Source organism: Dipodomys spectabilis, unplaced genomic scaffold (genome assembly GCF_019054845.1).
Source record: "Dipodomys spectabilis isolate Male_0828 unplaced genomic scaffold, ASM1905484v1 ptg000004l, whole genome shotgun sequence".
NCBI classification, from domain to species: domain Eukaryota; kingdom Metazoa; phylum Chordata; class Mammalia; order Rodentia; family Heteromyidae; genus Dipodomys; species Dipodomys spectabilis.
The window spans coordinates 2447482-2463946 of record NW_024870681.1 but is presented as its reverse complement, the minus strand read 5'-3'; the positions used below and the strand labels follow the sequence as shown (position 1 = coordinate 2463946).

The 16465-nt window shown below is 46.7% G+C and overlaps 1 protein-coding gene across 1 annotated transcript in view; it reads left to right on the top strand.

Annotated features, from left to right (window-relative positions):
- Window positions 1–1113: 1113 nt before the first annotated feature.
- The window catches only part of Slc13a2 (solute carrier family 13 member 2), a 28283-nt gene continuing 12931 nt past the window's right edge, over window positions 1114–16465 (top strand). The window contains exon 1 of the mRNA XM_042693179.1: window positions 1114–1282. Coding sequence (XP_042549113.1) covers window positions 1181–1282 — 102 coding nt within the window. The 5' untranslated portion in view covers window positions 1114–1180. The remainder of the gene's footprint in view (window positions 1283–16465) is intronic.

The following is a 16465-nucleotide window of genomic DNA, read 5'->3' as shown; positions in this document are numbered from 1 at the left end:
TGACTGGATGTCTCCAGTGCTCCTCCACAGCTCCCACACTGGATTGACACTCCCCAAGGGCATTCATAAGGCATGTTTCAATTCTAGCTGACTGCATCTTTGGGCCTCACTCTCCCCATCTGTAAAATGGGTAGTTAATGCTCAGCCCATGGTATGGTGGTTCAGTCAATGAAACAGTACACTAACCAGTCATATTACATGCTGAAGAAAATGTTAGCTGGTACCACCACCACCACTAGCAGCAGCAGCCGCAGCAGCGTTTTAATCTCTGTATACTTAGCACTAAGCACAGAGTCAAGGTAAATTGGTGTCAAATATTTGTTTTGTGGGGTGATAGCATGGAGAGATTATATATGTTAACAAACTATGAGACAATCCTTGCTAGTCTCCCATGGCAATAGAGGAGATGGGAGGCGTGGAGATCATTAATCTTTATTGTACTCTCACTACACTCAATGCTCAATATACATAAGTGGTCTAATTGGAGCCTCAGAAGAGGAAGGGATTACTGTAGTATGAGGAAGTCAGTGAATTAGCATCACATGGTAAATATAAAGTTGTCAAGGTAGGAAACTTTGATTGTTTCCTTGCAACCTAGAAGGAAGTAGGGTGCTAGCTTTGGGCCTTGCTGCCTGGCTTTTCGACTGCAAACCCCTAGGAGGAGGGGGACAGGACACCTCTCGAAGACTGGGCAGGCATACCCTCTGCTTGACCACCACTTGGCATGATCATCTCCTGTCAATTGCTCAGCTGAGAACCTGGCATTGGGAGAATAATAGGAGAGAGATCGGCAAGGTTGGGAGACACACTGGGGCTCTTGCTCGGTAGAGCCAGGCTGGGTGGTTCCAGCCTCAGATGGTCCTTTCTTTTCAGCTGGGAGCCAGAGAGCCTCTGCACACAAGCAGTTAAGTCTAGACTTTATTCTCTTTCATTCCTTCTGTCTCACCCCTCCCTTTCTTTGCAAAGTCTTCCTGATCTTTACTCCTGCAGCAGGTCCCTCCCCCTTACTCCCACCTCCCAACTTCAAGAAACACTCTGATTGCCAGGGTGGGTCAATGGTTAACACTCAGGCAGCTTTATATAAGCCTGCCCGGGGCCACCTGCTGTTGGGCTGCCTACGGTCCTTCAGTTCTGTGGTTTCCAGAGGCGGAGACTCTGGCAGCCCAGGTCAGGCCGCACCATGGCCACTTGCTGGCAGGGCCTGTGGGCCTATCGTTCCTATCTGATTGTCTTCTTGCTGCCCATTTTCCTGCTGCCTCTGCCACTCCTGGTCCCCACCAAGGTAAGCACTAGTTGTACCAGGCACAGGTAACTGCTGGGGTGAAGGGAAGGGGCTGCCTAGACCAAGGTCTATCGCCCCCCCGCCCCCCCACAGCCCCTCCTCACTTCCTCAACCTTGAAAGGGAGGCTACAATAGTCTAGTCATTAGGACAGCCAAGGGCTGAGGCGCCAGTCCTAGTACCTGGGTGCCAGGGTCTACCTGGTACCCAGCAGTGGATGTCCTGTGAGAATTGCTCAGATGCATTGGACATTTGCTGCTTCCAACGAAAAGTCAGCTCTACAAAGGATATGCAGGAGGGGTAGATGGCATTAATCTTTCTACCATGTCTAACCATAGACATGGAAGCCTGGACAAGACTCAAGTGCCAGCAGGGACAGGGAGGGAGAAGGAGGTTGGTGGCCAGGTTTGAACAGGAAGGGGAGGAAGGAAGGTAGCAGAAACTGGCCTCAGGCAATTTGTGCTTTCACGAATGTAAGCAGAAAGAGATGGTCACCTGTGATCGCAGGGGCCTGTCTTGCTGGGGTCGGAGCGTCTGGTAGAGGGGGCACCGCGGGAATTGAAAGACGGGACCCCCTGCCAACAAACAACCAGGGCACGAGGTCTCTACCTCCTCTGTCACATCGTGGAGAAGTTATACCTTAGATGTCATTCATATGCTCCTTCACCACCTGATCCTTTGTATGTATCTAGGAACTCTGCCCCCCATCTAGTGGGGATAGAACTGTCACATTTGCAGAGAGAGAAAGTGAGAGTAAGTTATTACTCAGTCAGAGCTTGGTTTCAGGGAGCCTGACTCTTCTCCTCTTTCAGGTTCCTTTGTAACAAAAAGAATATAAAATTGGGAAGGTAAAATTAACCTGAGGCATTGGGGAGGGTGATCCAGGAAGAGATTCTTAGATTATAGTGCTTTTCACAGTATAGCTACCTCTGGCAAAACCTACTGCAAAGTGGCAGAGCTTGGGGGTATGGTTTGACCCCCCAAAGTTGAAACAAAGTTGTGATCTTGTCAACCTCCTCCAGAACTGCCCATTGAGCCTTTGCTTGCTTGTTTGCTTGCTTTCTTTTTCTTTCTTTCTTCCTTCCTTCCTTCCTTCCTTCCTTCCTTCCTTCCTTCCTTCCTTCCTTCCTTCCTTCCTTCCTTCCTTCCTTTCTTTCTTTCTTTCTTTCTTTCTTTCTTTCTTTCTTTCTTTCTTCTCTTTCTTTCATTCATTCTTTTTTGTTACATATAGGGAAAATAAAGGAAAGCATTTTTTATTCATGGTGTTCCCAGAGGTTGAAAGTCTGCAGTCATAGTTACATAGTAGCTGGTCCTCTGACAACTGGTGACTGATAAAGAGGCCTGGCTGATCTTTTTTTATTTTTAACTTTTAATTGTTATTATAAAGGTGATGCACAGAGGGGTGACAGTTATGTAAGTCAGGTAATGAGTACATTTCTTTTTACACAATGCCATCCCTTCCCTTGCTTTCTCCCTGGCCTGGCTGATCTTTAAAATGACCTTGCAAAAGCTGTGACACCTCTGTAAAGGGAAGCTATTAGACAGATTTTTGGGTATGGTCTGTCATGGGGCTTGAACTCAGCCTGGATGCTATCCCTGAACTTTTTCACTCAAGGCTACCCCATTGCTCTACCACTTTGAGCCACAGCTCTACTTCTGTTTATTTGGTGGTTAATTGGAGATAAAAGTGTCACAGACTTTCCTTCCTGGGCTGACTTTGGACCATGATCCTCAGATCTCAGCCTCCTGAGTAGCTTTTTTGACAGGCTGGTGGCAAATGCACATCTGAATGAGAAGCTATGGCTCTGGCGGAAGTACAAGGTGTTAGGAGCTCCAACCTTCACCCTGCTGTATCTGGTCTTACTGCCTGCCTCTGGCCCCCACACACCACCTGCCCTGCCCTGACTCCATGAACTGTCCTGAGAGACCAGCTCCCCGCCCTCCCCTCGTAGGGCCCCTGGCTACACACCCCGTTACTGTTGGCATAATGCTCTCTCTCCTATGTGAGCAATTTTTCCCACACCTGCTTCACACATCATACAACACATCACATCTTAATATCTCTCATCTTAAAACTGGGTGCTGGTGGCTCACATCCATCTGTAGTCCTCGCTACTCAAGAGACTGAGATCTGAGGATCATGGTTTAAAGCCACCCTGGGGAAGAAAAGACTGTGAGACTCTTATCCTCAATTAACCACAGAAAAAGCTGGAAGTGGAGAAAAAAGCAAAACAAGAGTGCAAGGCCCTGAGTTCAAGCCCCAGTACCAGCACACACACACAAACACACACACACACACACACACACACACACACACACACCTACTCATCTTAAACTAACAAGACCCCCTCCTTTCATCCCACATTCTTTCTAGATACTCTCTTGTTCTTGCACATTCTCCCACCAGCAAACTGCAAAGATGTTGCTTTGCTTTCTTGGTCAGCTCTGTGTTCAAATTCAAATTCCCATCAACGTCTCCCAGACATTCTCACCTTCTCAGTCTTTCAGCAGCGTGTCTGCCACAAGCTGTCGTCTATTAACTTTGGTGACACCTTCTGGTTGTCCTTCTACTTCTTCTAGATCTTCTTCCAGCTGCCTCTGGAAGTTGTATATATCCCAGGGGGTCATTCTCCACCCCCCTCCCTTCCACCTCAGGTGAGCTTGTGCAGTCGAATTTTTAAGATGAGACTCTGTGCCCCCGGGTCCCCAGACTGTAACATCAATGCTAACCTCTGCACTTCTATTAACCAACCAGCCCAGACACCGCCTCCATTTGAATATTTTCTTTGTAAACAGCCTACACTTCTACCATTCAAATCAAAGCCCTGATTGCCATCTCTAGCAGACTCTTCCCACGGCCTGGCTGAGAAATGCTTTAACCTGCTATTTGTGGCACTAGCCAAAAACTCAGGTCATTCAGGGTGGCTCACTTACCTTCCTTTCCACATGTACCAGCAGGTCCTGTGCACCCACTATCCCCAACACTATGAATGCACCCGACTCACAGTGGGGTTACAACCCAATCCATTCACCCTAAGCCAAAACTACATTGTAAGTAAAAAATGCATTTAAGACTGGATACAGGGGGGCTGGGAAGGTGGCTCAGTGATAGAGTGCTTGCCTTGCATGCATGAGGCCCTGGGTTCAATTCCTCAGCACCACATAAGCAAAAAGAAAAAAAGCCAGAAGTGGCACTGTAGCTCAAGTGGTAGAGTGCTAGCCTTGAGCTAAAGAGCTGAGGGACAGCGCCCAGGCCCAAAGTTCAGGCCCCACGACCGGACCCAAAAAAATAAAAAAAAAAAAAGACTAGATACTGGATACTGATTACAGGCTCATGCCTGTAATCCTAGCTACTGAGGAGGCTGAGATCTGAAGATCACTGTTCAAAGCCAGCCCAGTCAGGAAAGTCTATGAGATTCTTATCTCCAACTAACCAGCAAAAAGCCAAAAGTGGAGGTATGGCTCAAGTGGCAGAGCACCAAAGTTGAGTGAAGACGCTAAGGGACAGTGCCCAGGCCCTGAGTTCAAGCCCAGGGACCAGCACACAAGAAACAAAGAGAAAGAGAGAAGAAGGGAGGGAAGAAGAGAGAGGAAAGGAAGAAAAGAAAGAAAGAAAGAAAAACAACAGGGAGGGAGGAAATCTTAAGTCAAATAATCATAAGTCAAAGACAGCTGAATGGAACCGCTCCCCATCTGGAGACTGTCTACCCTGCCATTTGTCACCTGTCCCTCCTCTTTTCAGACCCTTCTCCATCCAACAGGCAGAATAATTGTGCCAAAATTGAAGAGCATGCCAGGGGTTGGTGGCTCATACCTGTAGTACTAGCTTCTCAGGAAGCAGAGATTTGAGGATTGTGGTTCAAAGCCAGCCTAGGCAGGAAAGTGCATGAGACTCTTATTTCCAATAAGCCACCAGAAAACTGGAAGTGGAGCTGTGGCTCAAAGTGGCAGGGCACTAGCCTTGAGCAAAAAGAACTCAGGGACGGCACTCAGGCCTTTAGTTGACAAAGAAACAAAAATCCCAAGATTGTGTCACTCCCCTGTTTATTAACCCCACACTACCTTCCCACACACTACCTTCCTATTGAAATTGGAATTAAAGAGACCTTGCCTCTACTGACCCATGGAGCCACACCCTCTATAGCTTCTCTCTGGCCACTCTCTTCTGCAGCCTTTCCAGCCTTCTTGCTGCTACTGCAGCTGCTCAGGCCTGCTGGACTGCCCTTTTACATGCCTTCTTGTTCTTCCTCTGCTTTCAGCTTAATCCACCTCAGAAAGACTTCTTGGGCTATTGCAGTTACTTTCTTACATACTCCTGTTATTTTATTTGTAGAGCAGTCACTATCTGAAAGCATAATATTTAATTATTTATTTCTAGATAAATATAGTTATAAATACTATTTACTTATTCTCAGACCCCTTGAGGGAATGGGATTTATCTTGCTCTATGCAGACTCCCAGGCCCTGGCTTGGGGTAGACACTCAGAAAATGTTTTATTGAATAAATATAAAAAGGAATGAAGCGCCGGGCACTAGTGGTTTACAGCTGTAATCCTAGTTACTCAGGAAGCGGAGATCTAAGGATTGCAGTTCAAAACCAGCCCAGGCAGAAAAGTCCATGAGACTCTTACCTTATTAAATTAAGATTCTTATCAAATTCAGCACAGAAAAAAACCAGAAGTAGAGTTGTGGCTTAAGTGGCAGGATGTTAGCCTTGAATAAAAGAAGCTCAGGGACAGCACCTATGCCCAGAGTATGAGCCCCAGGACTGGTAGGGAAAAAAGGAAGGAAGAAAAAAAAAGAAGAAGGAAGATATTCAGGCTAAGCAGACCCCACCCTGAAATTCCCTGTCTCTCTGCTGTGGAATCAATTCCCAACTTAGTGCCATGGCCCTGGACCCCAACATGGGAAGGAAGAATGTCTCAGACAAGGCTGAGACCTGAGTCCATAATAATGGTTGACATTTATTGAATATATTTATGTGTCTGGAGGTAGGCCAAGCACTTCAAAGCATTAGCTCACTTATTTTTCACAAAAGCCTCTGTGTTCCAATGTAATTACTACTTCTGTCTCCATTTCACAGGCATATAAACTGAGGCTCCGAGTAATGAAGTAATTTGCTTACAGTTCCATCTAGGAAAAAACAAAATGTCTAGACTGGAGCCTGGTCTTGGTGTTTCTCTGCTTGAGGTTGGCCAGGGAAGTTGGCCAGCCCTCTCTTAAGTCCCCCTCCTTCATTCCAGTCCAGCTATCTTCCACCATCCCTCCTTCTATCCTGGATATCCATGGAGTGTGTACTCTGGGTCAGGAGCCTTTGAGATGAATACTGATCCTGAATACTCCTCCTGAGGAGGAGCCAAGTGTCTAGGCCACACAGATATAACAAAAAAAAGTTACAGTACTCAGAGGAGGGACCATTTTTCCCCCAATGACATCAAGGGGAAGATCTCAATCAGGTAGTCTTGAATATCAAGGAGACTGAACAGTCGGAGACATAAGCAGACAGCAATCCTGAAGGAAAAGTGCAGGGCTGGAAATAGCAAGACACAAGGTAGCAACAGCAACTGGCCTCTTGCATGCTGGCCCCCTTTGAGCATCCCCACCAATAGCGGGTCATAAGGCCTGAATCTTTCTTTCTCCTTGCTTTCCCAATCCTGAAACCACAGGCACCATTTTCAGGCCAGCAACATTACAGCCCGTCATTCCTTCACTTTCTGGCAGACCCGGCACTCAGTATAGTATGGCAGGTGCCAGTTAGTCATGTTAAAGGGAAGATTTGGGAAGCTGGTATTTCTGCAGGAAGAGACGGGGAGACACACAAAAAAGCATATGCTGTTCAGCCATGGGTGTAATGCAGCAGGACAGGCCTCCAAGGAGAGGACAGTCACCCCAGGACTTGACGGACAGGAAAGAGCCGGTCAGGCCCAGCTCTGGATGAAGAGCTGTCCAGGCAGAACATGCAGCAGGTGCAAAGGGCCAAGAGCAGGGGTGAGCTTGGCAATGTGAAGGATAAACAAAGCCAGGGTTGCTTCAAGGGCCTAAATGAGGACAAGATTACTTAACATCAAGTTCAAAAATGAGGGGAGAAGTTGGTCAATGTCAGACCATTAAAAAAAAAAAATAGTGTCCCTGTGGACAATGCTAACCAACATAGAGTTTGGTTAAAATCATTACGGTATTTATTTATTTTAATTTTGTGCCGGTACTTGGGCTTGAACTCAGGGCCTTATGTTCATGGTTGGCTTTTTCTCTCTAGGCTGGCACCTACACCTCCGTTTCTGGCTCTTTGCTGGTTAGTTGGAGAATATAAGCCTCACATGCTTTTCTATTGCCTGGGCTGCCTTTGAATTTCGATCCTCAGATCTCAGCCTCCTCCTGAGTAGCTAGGACTCCTACAGTGTTTCTAGTAAGACAGAAGGTAGCAGGGTTTCTAGTAAGACAGAAGGTAGCAGGGTTTCTTAATCTAATTCATCTGCACGGCTAAAATGGTACGCATGGTCCTCATGTGCCAGGTATCTCTAGCAAGCAATTCCTGAAGCCCAGAGGCAGAGAAAAAGCTCAGGTGATTCACTGAAGACTGTACAAGGAGTTTGGACCCTCTATCTTTTGAGATTTCCGGCTTCTCAGTTGAGAAAGCAGAGTCCAGCGAATAAAATATTGATGTTGGAGCCAGATAAGTATCATTTCAAATCCCCTGGAGCATGCTCGGTGGGTGACATGACAGCTTCTCTAAGCCTTCTGATCTCTGGGAGCTGACAGCTGGAGATGAAGCGAGTCCAGCAGATACAGTGTGCCCAACTCTCAGGTTGTGTAGGTAGGCTTACTTCACCCTCAGCCTTGTCTGAATCCCAGGTCCCTGAAGAGCATAGGATGGCCTTGGGCTCTCTGAAGGCCTCACTTCTGGGTAACTACGTGGTTCTCACTGGGAGGGGTTCAGGTGCTCTACCACCTGTGGAGTTAGGATCTACTCACTACCCAAAAGTGAGCGGTGATCCACGAGTGGCCCTTGGGGGTGGGGGTGGGGTGGACATGGGTTTCCTAACCTCTGAGTCAGCTGGAGTGGGATTCAGCAGAGCCAGCCTTCAAGGCCAAGAGGATCCCTGGAATAGAGAGGTAGTTATCCTTAACTCGGACTTTGTTCTTGGATTATAAATCATATCTGCTTATCAGCTTCTCCTAGAGACTGGAAAGAATGAGAAAGTAAGGTAGAATCTTCAGCAGCAGTTTCCTGGGTACAATCCAGCAGTAAGGCCCAGGGCAGTTGGCAGGATGGCCTTGGCAGGGGATCATGAGAATGCGTACGTTCACAGCTTGCTTTGCCATTGCTCTTTAGTGGGCACAGCAGGCCTGGCTCTGGCCCAAAATGTGATGTCAGGACTCTTTCCCCCACTTTTGTTTTCTCTGACACTCAGAGATCCATGTTCTCAGCCCAGCTACTCAGGAAACTAAGGTGCAAGAATTACTAAACCCGGGAGTTCAAGGCCACCCTGGGTACAGAGTCAGACCTGGTCTAAAAATAACATAGGGACGTGGCAAGTTGCCAGTGGCTCACTCCTGTAATCTTCCCTATTCAGGAAGCTGAGATCTGAGGCTCGTCATTCAAAGACAGTCTAGGCCTGAAACTGTGAGGCTCCTACCTTCAATTAGCCAGCAAAAAGGCCCGGCGTAGACTGGTTGCTCAAGTGGTATGGCATTAATCTGATATAACATAGTTATTTACCATAAGAAGTGGAAATAAATGGAGATCACCCAAGTGAGAGTCAGAAAACCACAGGAAGAGTTGGCTGCCATTGCCTGTAATTAGCAGAGTCTCAGAGGCAGACAGGAGCTGAGAAGGCTTTTGAGTGGACAAATGGATGGCTTCAGGAGTGCCCCATTGGAGGCCCTAGGCTTGGAGTAGGTGGGCCAAGTAGAAATACCCAATGTCTGACTGGCTGTGGGAGCATATTTGGCTTTTTTCTTTTTCTTTTTTCTTTCTTTTTTTCTTTTTTTCGGGGGTCAGTTGTGGAGCCAGGGCCTGGGCACTGTCCCTGTGCCTCTTTGTGCTCAAGGCTAGCACTCTACCACTCGAGCCACAGCACCACTTCCAGTTTTTGAATGGTTAATTGGAGGTAGAGTCTCACGGGGACTTTTCTTTCTTTTTTTTGGGGGGGGGGGATGGGTCCGGTCGTGGGGCCTGAACTCTGAGCCTGGGCGCTGTCCCTCAGCTCTTCAGCTCAAGGCTAGCGTTCTACCACTTGAGCCACAGAGCCACTTCTGGCTTTTTTTCTTTTTGCTTATGTGGTGCTGAGGAATCGAACCCAGGGCCTCATGTATGCAAGGCAAGTGCTCTACCACTGAGCCACATTCCCAGCCCCTCACGGGGACTTTTCTGCCCTGGCTGGTTTTAACCGTGATTATCAGATCTCAGCCTCCTGAGTAGCTAGGATTATAGGCATGAGCCACCAGCACTTGGCCCACATTTGGCACTTTGTGATCAGTCTCACATTGGAGGTGGAAGAAGAGAGCGGGGAGCAACTGGAGGGAAGTGATGGTCTGAACAAATCCTGTTTATGGGGACTGTGCAGAACTTTTGTCTTTGGCTCCTGAGCTGGTTGCTGAACTGGGCCATTGTCCCCTTTGTGTATTCATGTGTATTCAGTCCACAAAGGCATTATGTTTGGGACATCTAAATATTATTCCTGGAAAGTGTATCATCTCCCCAGTATTTTTCTTTTTTTACTTTCTTTACCTCTTTTCTTTTTTTACTTTCTTTACCTCTTTTCTTTTTTTTGTGCTGGTTAATGGCTTGAACTCAGGGCCTCAAACTTTTGCTTTTTTTTTTTTTTTTGTATTGAGTTGTAGGGAGTTATCAGGCTGTCAACAGGGTCATTACCAAAAACAGGGTAGAAACTCTGAAATCGGAAATTTTTCCTAGCCCTTACACATCTTTCTTGTGTTTCTGTGTGTATGTGTATGATGTGTGTGTGCATGCACCTGTACTTGAGCTTGAAGTCAACGCCTCACTCTCTCTTACCTTTTCCACTCAAGGCTGGCAACTCTACCACTTGAGCCACACCTCCACTTCTGACTTTTTTTTTTTGATTGAAAGTAAGTGTCTCAGACTTTCCTGACTGGTCTGGCATTGGACCATAATCCTCAGATCTTGGCCTCCTGAGTAGCTAGGGTTACAGACATGAGCCACCGGTACCTGGCTGCACACATAATTTTTAAGCCCATGGTAACATCCGTGGGTAGTGTTTGTTGGTTGGCTGGTTAACACTAAGGATAGATCCCAGGACCTCTCACATGCCAGGTATACACTCTACCATGAAGCTTCACCTTCAGCCCAGCGGAATCATTTAATAACTTATCACCATAACCACACCACCCCCTGTCAGCCCTTCAAAGGCCTCCCATTCTCCCTTCTGTCTTCTGGATAAATTTCTCGATCCTTCTGAGAGGCAGACAAGATTCTTTCCAAGTGCACAATGCTCCAGAAAGACATCTTGGATCTTTTCTGCCTCATTGTGTTTCCTTTCTACCTACTCTCTCATCTCAACCCCTTTTTGCCTGCCAACTGAACTCCTACTCACCCCTCAGCCCCCACTCAGAACCTCCTCACTGATGGAAGGGAGCTTAAGGGAAGTTCCCTTCTCTCTAGGCTTCTACTCTTCTGATCTTGCCTTTGCAGTATATGCTTGGCAGTCTGACACCTAGAATCCCACTTTGTTTCTGAGCCCTGGGAACATACTGCCAGTTGCATCCCTCCATTACAGGGACAATGGGGTGGTGGCAGTGGCCTGCTCTAGGCCATTCTGTGTCTCCACCCTGGGTTAACCTTCAAACACCAGGAGGAATGAGCTGCGCCACCTCTGAGACTGTGGGCATGTTTGCTGTTGCCTGCCAGCCACAAGCTGTACTATACCCATGCTGACTGAAGGCCTTGACACCTACAGGCCTTGACCTGCCAATTATTCAGGGTCCAGAGTCTGTGCTGATCCTCTGGCACCTTCATTTCCATTTTGCCTCTGGAATTTCTGCCTTCTGAAATCCTGGAGTGCAATGCTCTGCCACTGCTGCCCGCCGCCTGCTTACAGATGACGCTCGCAACCATTCTGGCACATTCTGGCACAAGATCTCTCAGCCCTGACACTCAAGTTTTCTTCCTTCTTTCTTTCCTTCCTTCCTTCTTTCTTTTTTTCTTTCTTTCTTTCCCTTTCTTCCTTCCTTTCTTTCTTTTTTCCTTCCTTCCTTCCTTTTTTGGTGTGTGCTGGTCCTGGGGATTGAACTCAAGGCCTAGGTACTATTTCTTAGCTTGTTTTTTTTTTTTTCCCCAAGACAGGTGCTCTTATCACTTGAGCTGCAGTTTCATTTCTGGGTTGGCTTTTTGTTTGTTTGCTTTTGCCAAGGCTGCTTCAAACCACAACCCACAAATCTCAGCTCCTAAGTCACTAGCGTTACAGGTGTAACCCTTCAGCACTGATTGGCACCTGAGTTTTCTGGCTCCTGATTACATTTTCCCATTGTGAAAGATACAACTTGTCAGCCTTAAGGTTTGGAAGTCCTCTGAGAGTTGATTTCTTCTGTCCAGTGCCTACTCTGAAAATGAAGGGCAGCCTACACACCCAGGCCCCACATATCAGCTCACACAGACACTGAGACCCTGCCCCCCCCCCCCCCCGCCAGGGCAGAGCTGGGCCTCCTCCATGTATGTCTCCCCAGGGCCTACATTCCTTCACTCATTTATTCAGGGTGTTGGGTGTATAGTAAAATGCCATGCTTGCTAGGCATCCTGGCTACTCAGAAGTCAGATCCAGAGAATTGCAGTTCAAAGCCAACCTAGGCTAAAAAGCTCATGAGAGTCCATCTCTAAAATAGCCAAAAACTAGGCTGGAGGCATGGTTCAAGTGGTAGAGCACCAGTCACAAAAGCAAGCTGAGCAATGCAAGTCCCTGAGTTCAAACTCCAATATCTCACTAAATAAGCAGCAGCTGCAGTAGCAACCAAGCTCCCAGCTGGGAAAAGCAAAAACACATTTGACCTTTGCTTCCTAGAGACTACAACAAAGATTGATACCCATCATTTAGTCCATCAAACGATTGCAAAATACAGACTTTACTGAGTGCTTTGTGGAAGAGGTACGGGAACTCAGAGTGTGAAAAATGGGGATCTGACCCCACTGAAAAAGGAATGTTTGAGCTGAGTTCTTAACAATCCATAGACAGCAAGTAGGCTCTGCAGGCAGGAAAAAGAAGCCAGAGAGAAGGAATTATGTGCAAAGGCCCTGTGGCTGGAGGGAGGATGGCGTATTTAGGAAACCTGAAGAGAACCAGCAAGTGTACTTGCTCAGAGCATTAAGAAATGGGTTGCACGGCCCAGGGGCGGGGAGTGTGGGGAGGGGGGTAGTCTCAGTGACACACACAGCATGTTCACTACACGCACAACTTCCTAGGTTCACTCCCCAGAGCCAGAACTGGAAGACAACAGCATAACAACAAACAAATGGATAAGGGAGCAGGGAGCAGTATGAGGCAGCCAGAGCTGGCCAGGGGCAGGAGGAAGTAGTGACAGACAGAAGACCCATAGCAGCTAGGAGAAAACTCTTGAGTTGAGAGTGGCCACTACACATGCTGGTACAGGTTCTGCTTTGCATAACTCCAATGAGCGAATGGTGCCCCAGCCTTGTGTATGGCCAGTGTAGTGGTCTGGGCAGCTGCTAGCAGCCAGCACGCAAGCCAGCTGAGTCTTGTTTCAGAGGCTGCTGGCTGAGCTTGACCAACCCACGTTCCACACAGCTGAGGAACACCAGGGTGGCCTGGGAGGTCAAAACTGATCCTTAAATCATCGTTTGTAGAGCCAGGAATCTTGACTTTGTCATCAGACATACTGGGGGATGGAGGAGAGAAGATCCCCAAAGCTGTGCCCAAGAGGCTGCCACCTGACTGAGGCTCCTCAACTTCAAACCCATACCCTCTCAGCTTCAGCAAATGTCCTTCTCAAATATTGTTTTGAAATACACAAAACGGCATGCAGAATTTCAGAGAAAGCCAATTGTTTTGAAATACAAACATCACAATATGGAGGGGGAAAAAAAGCCCCAGACATTACAATTCAGAAGGGCTAGGGATGTGGCTCCATGGAAGAGCAGCTGCCTAGCAATTCAGAAATAGCTATGCTTCCACATCACTGTGCTAGAAAGATTAAGCAGTAGGGGCTGGGTGTGGTGGTGTATACCTGTAATCCCAGTTCTGTAGCAGGCAAAGGTAAAAGGATCGAGGTCCAAGGCCAGCCTGAACAAAAGCACAAGACCCTATCTGAAAAAAATAAGTAAAGCAAAAAGGATTGAGTGTAGTTTAAGCAGTAGAGTACTTAGCTAGCACACGCACACACACACAAAACAAACAGTGCTATAATAACTACTTCAAAACAATTGATAAGTGTAAACAGTTATGCTGAACTGTACTCTGAAAAAAACAGCAATAACTGATCTGGGCAAGTATCCAATATCTGATAACCATAATCAAAGGTTCAGAATAGAGCTAGGTGTGGTAATATCAGTACGTAGTCTCAGCTACTTAAGATGCTAAGGTGAGAGGATCTCTTTGCATTTAGGAACCTGAGGCCAGCTTGGGTAACAATAGCAAGACCTGGCTTAAAAGAAATCTATAACAGAACTGGGAAGGTGGCTCAGTGGTAGAGTGCTTGCCTTGCATGCATGAGGCCCTGGGTTTGATTCCTCAGCACCACATAAGCAGAAAAAGTCAGAAGTGGCACTGTGGCTCAAGTGGTAGAGTACTAGCTTTGAGCTGAAGAGCTGAGGGACAGCGCTCAGACCCAGAGCTCAGGCCCCATAACTGGCAAAAAAAAAAAAAAAATCTATAACAAAGCCAGGTGCCTGTGGCTCACACCTGTAATCCTAGCTATTCAGAAGGCTGAGATCTGAGAATCATGGTTCAAAGCCAGCCTGAGCAGGAAAGTCTGTGAGACTCTTATCTACAACACACTAATCAGAAAAAGCCAGAAGTGGTACTGCTCAAGTGGGAGAGCGCCAGCCTTGAACACAAAGAGGCTTAGAAACTGTACCTGGGCCTTGAGTTCAAGCCCCAGGATTGGCAAACAGAAAGGAAGAAAGGATGAAAGAGAGAAAGAAAGAAAAAGAGATACAGAGAAAGAGAGAGAGAGAGAGAGAAAGGAAGGAAGGAAGGAAATAAATTTGTAATAAGTTATTTACAATACTGGTAACAATATAGATATATCTGCTTCAATTTAGGATGAGGTTATGTCCCAATAATGCATCACATCCTAAATTAAAAATGCATTTATTTCGTGCACGTAACCTTCCAGACATCATAGCTTTGCTTCCTCTTCCTTAAACATGTTCAAAACAAAATCACTGGTGGAAGACTGTCAAATGCAAAGCCTATTTCACAATAAGGCATCAAATATCTCATAAAATTTATTGAATACAATAATGGAAATGAAGACCAAAATGGTCAATGGGCAGTCAGCATAGTAGATGGATTCTACTATATGCATATGAGTTTCTACTGAATGCTTATCAACTTCACAACACTGTAATTAATGTTGAAAAATCATAAACTGAATCACTTACAAGCCAGGGACAGTCTGTACTATGATTTGCTAGTGTACGTTAGTAACCTTAGTTACACGTTATTGAATAGATAAAGGTGTTTTCCCAACCAATTTCATGTATCCTCAGAATTTTCCAATACTGCTCCCCCCATCCCCACTATAAAAACAAAAGAAACAAACAACAAAACTCATAATCCAGCCGAGTGTGGTGCTGCGTGCTTGTAATCCTGGTACTCAGAAGGAGGATTCGTGAGTTTAAGGTCAACCTGGGCTACACAGCAAAACTTATGTCTTTAAAAAAAAAAAAGGAAAAGGCAATGAAAAGAAATTGTGATTGAAAAACAAGTCAGCAAGTTATGCTACAGCCTGACAGACTGCCAGGAGGTGGATGGAAGCCCCTAGGGTTGGAGGAAGCTGTGAACTTTGAGACAGGTTTGGAATTTGATCCAGAGACATATATGGAAAAGGACTGGGCATAGCTGTAAAGGGGGAGAAGGATGAGAAGAAGCCATCATTGTAAAAGGGGTAAGAAGTGTGGAGCTACAGGTAAAACACACTGGGAGCTCAGAGGGGCATGGACATTGGATGGAGATGGCGGGGGGTGGGGGGATCTCAACAATGAGGTGTCTTAGCTTGGTATGATAGTAAGGTGTCTGTAGTTCTGGCTTCTCAGGAAGCTGAGGCTTGAGCCTAGGAGTTCAAGATCAATAGGGACAACATAGCAAAACTGTGTTTGAAAGAAAGGAAAAGGGGGTTGGGACGGTGGCTTAGTGGTACAGTGCTTGCCTAGCCTGCATGAGGCTCTGGGTTCAACTCCTTGGTACTACATTAAAAATAAATAAATAAAATTAATTTTTTAAAAAGCAATAACAAGAAAGAAAGAAAGAGAGAGAGGGGAAGGAAGGAAGGAAGGAAGGAAGGAAGGAAGGAAGGAAGGAAGGAAGGAGGAGAGAGAGAAAGAGGGAGAGAGGGAGGAAAGAAGGAAGGAAAAAAAAGCCAGGTGTCAGTGGCTCACTCCTGTAATCCTAGCTACTCAAAAGGCTGAGATCTGAGGAATGCAGTTTGAAGCCAGTCCGGGCATGAACATCTGTGATTCTCTTATCTCCAAGCTTGAGCTGTGGCTCAAGTGGTAGAGTGCTAACCTTGAGCAAAATAGCTCAGGGACAGTGCCTAGGCTCTGAGTTCAAGCCCCAGTGCCAGCATTAAAAAAAAAAAAAGTGTAGTGTCTTGACAAATCCAGGCAACAGGCCCTGGAAAATTCAGACCCTGAGCTCTTCCTCCCCGTCTACCGCTGTCACCGGAAGCCTGTGGCTTGAGGGTACCCTCAATGAGAGAGATTGAGTTCAAGGTGGAAGGTAAAAGCTGGGACCCAAAAGGCAAAGTCCCTGGCTTCTCCATTTACTATTTATGTGACTTCGAGATATGAACCTAATTTGTTTGCATAGATGAAATGCAAAGCAGAGGTTGGCAATGAGTAGTCTCAAGACATTTCTGTTTTTCCTCCTCCTCCTCCTCCTCCTCCTCCTCCTCCTCCTCCTCCTCCTCCTCCTCCTCCTCCTCCTCCTCCTCCTCCTCCTCTTCCCCTCCTCCTCTTCTTCCTCCTCTTTCTT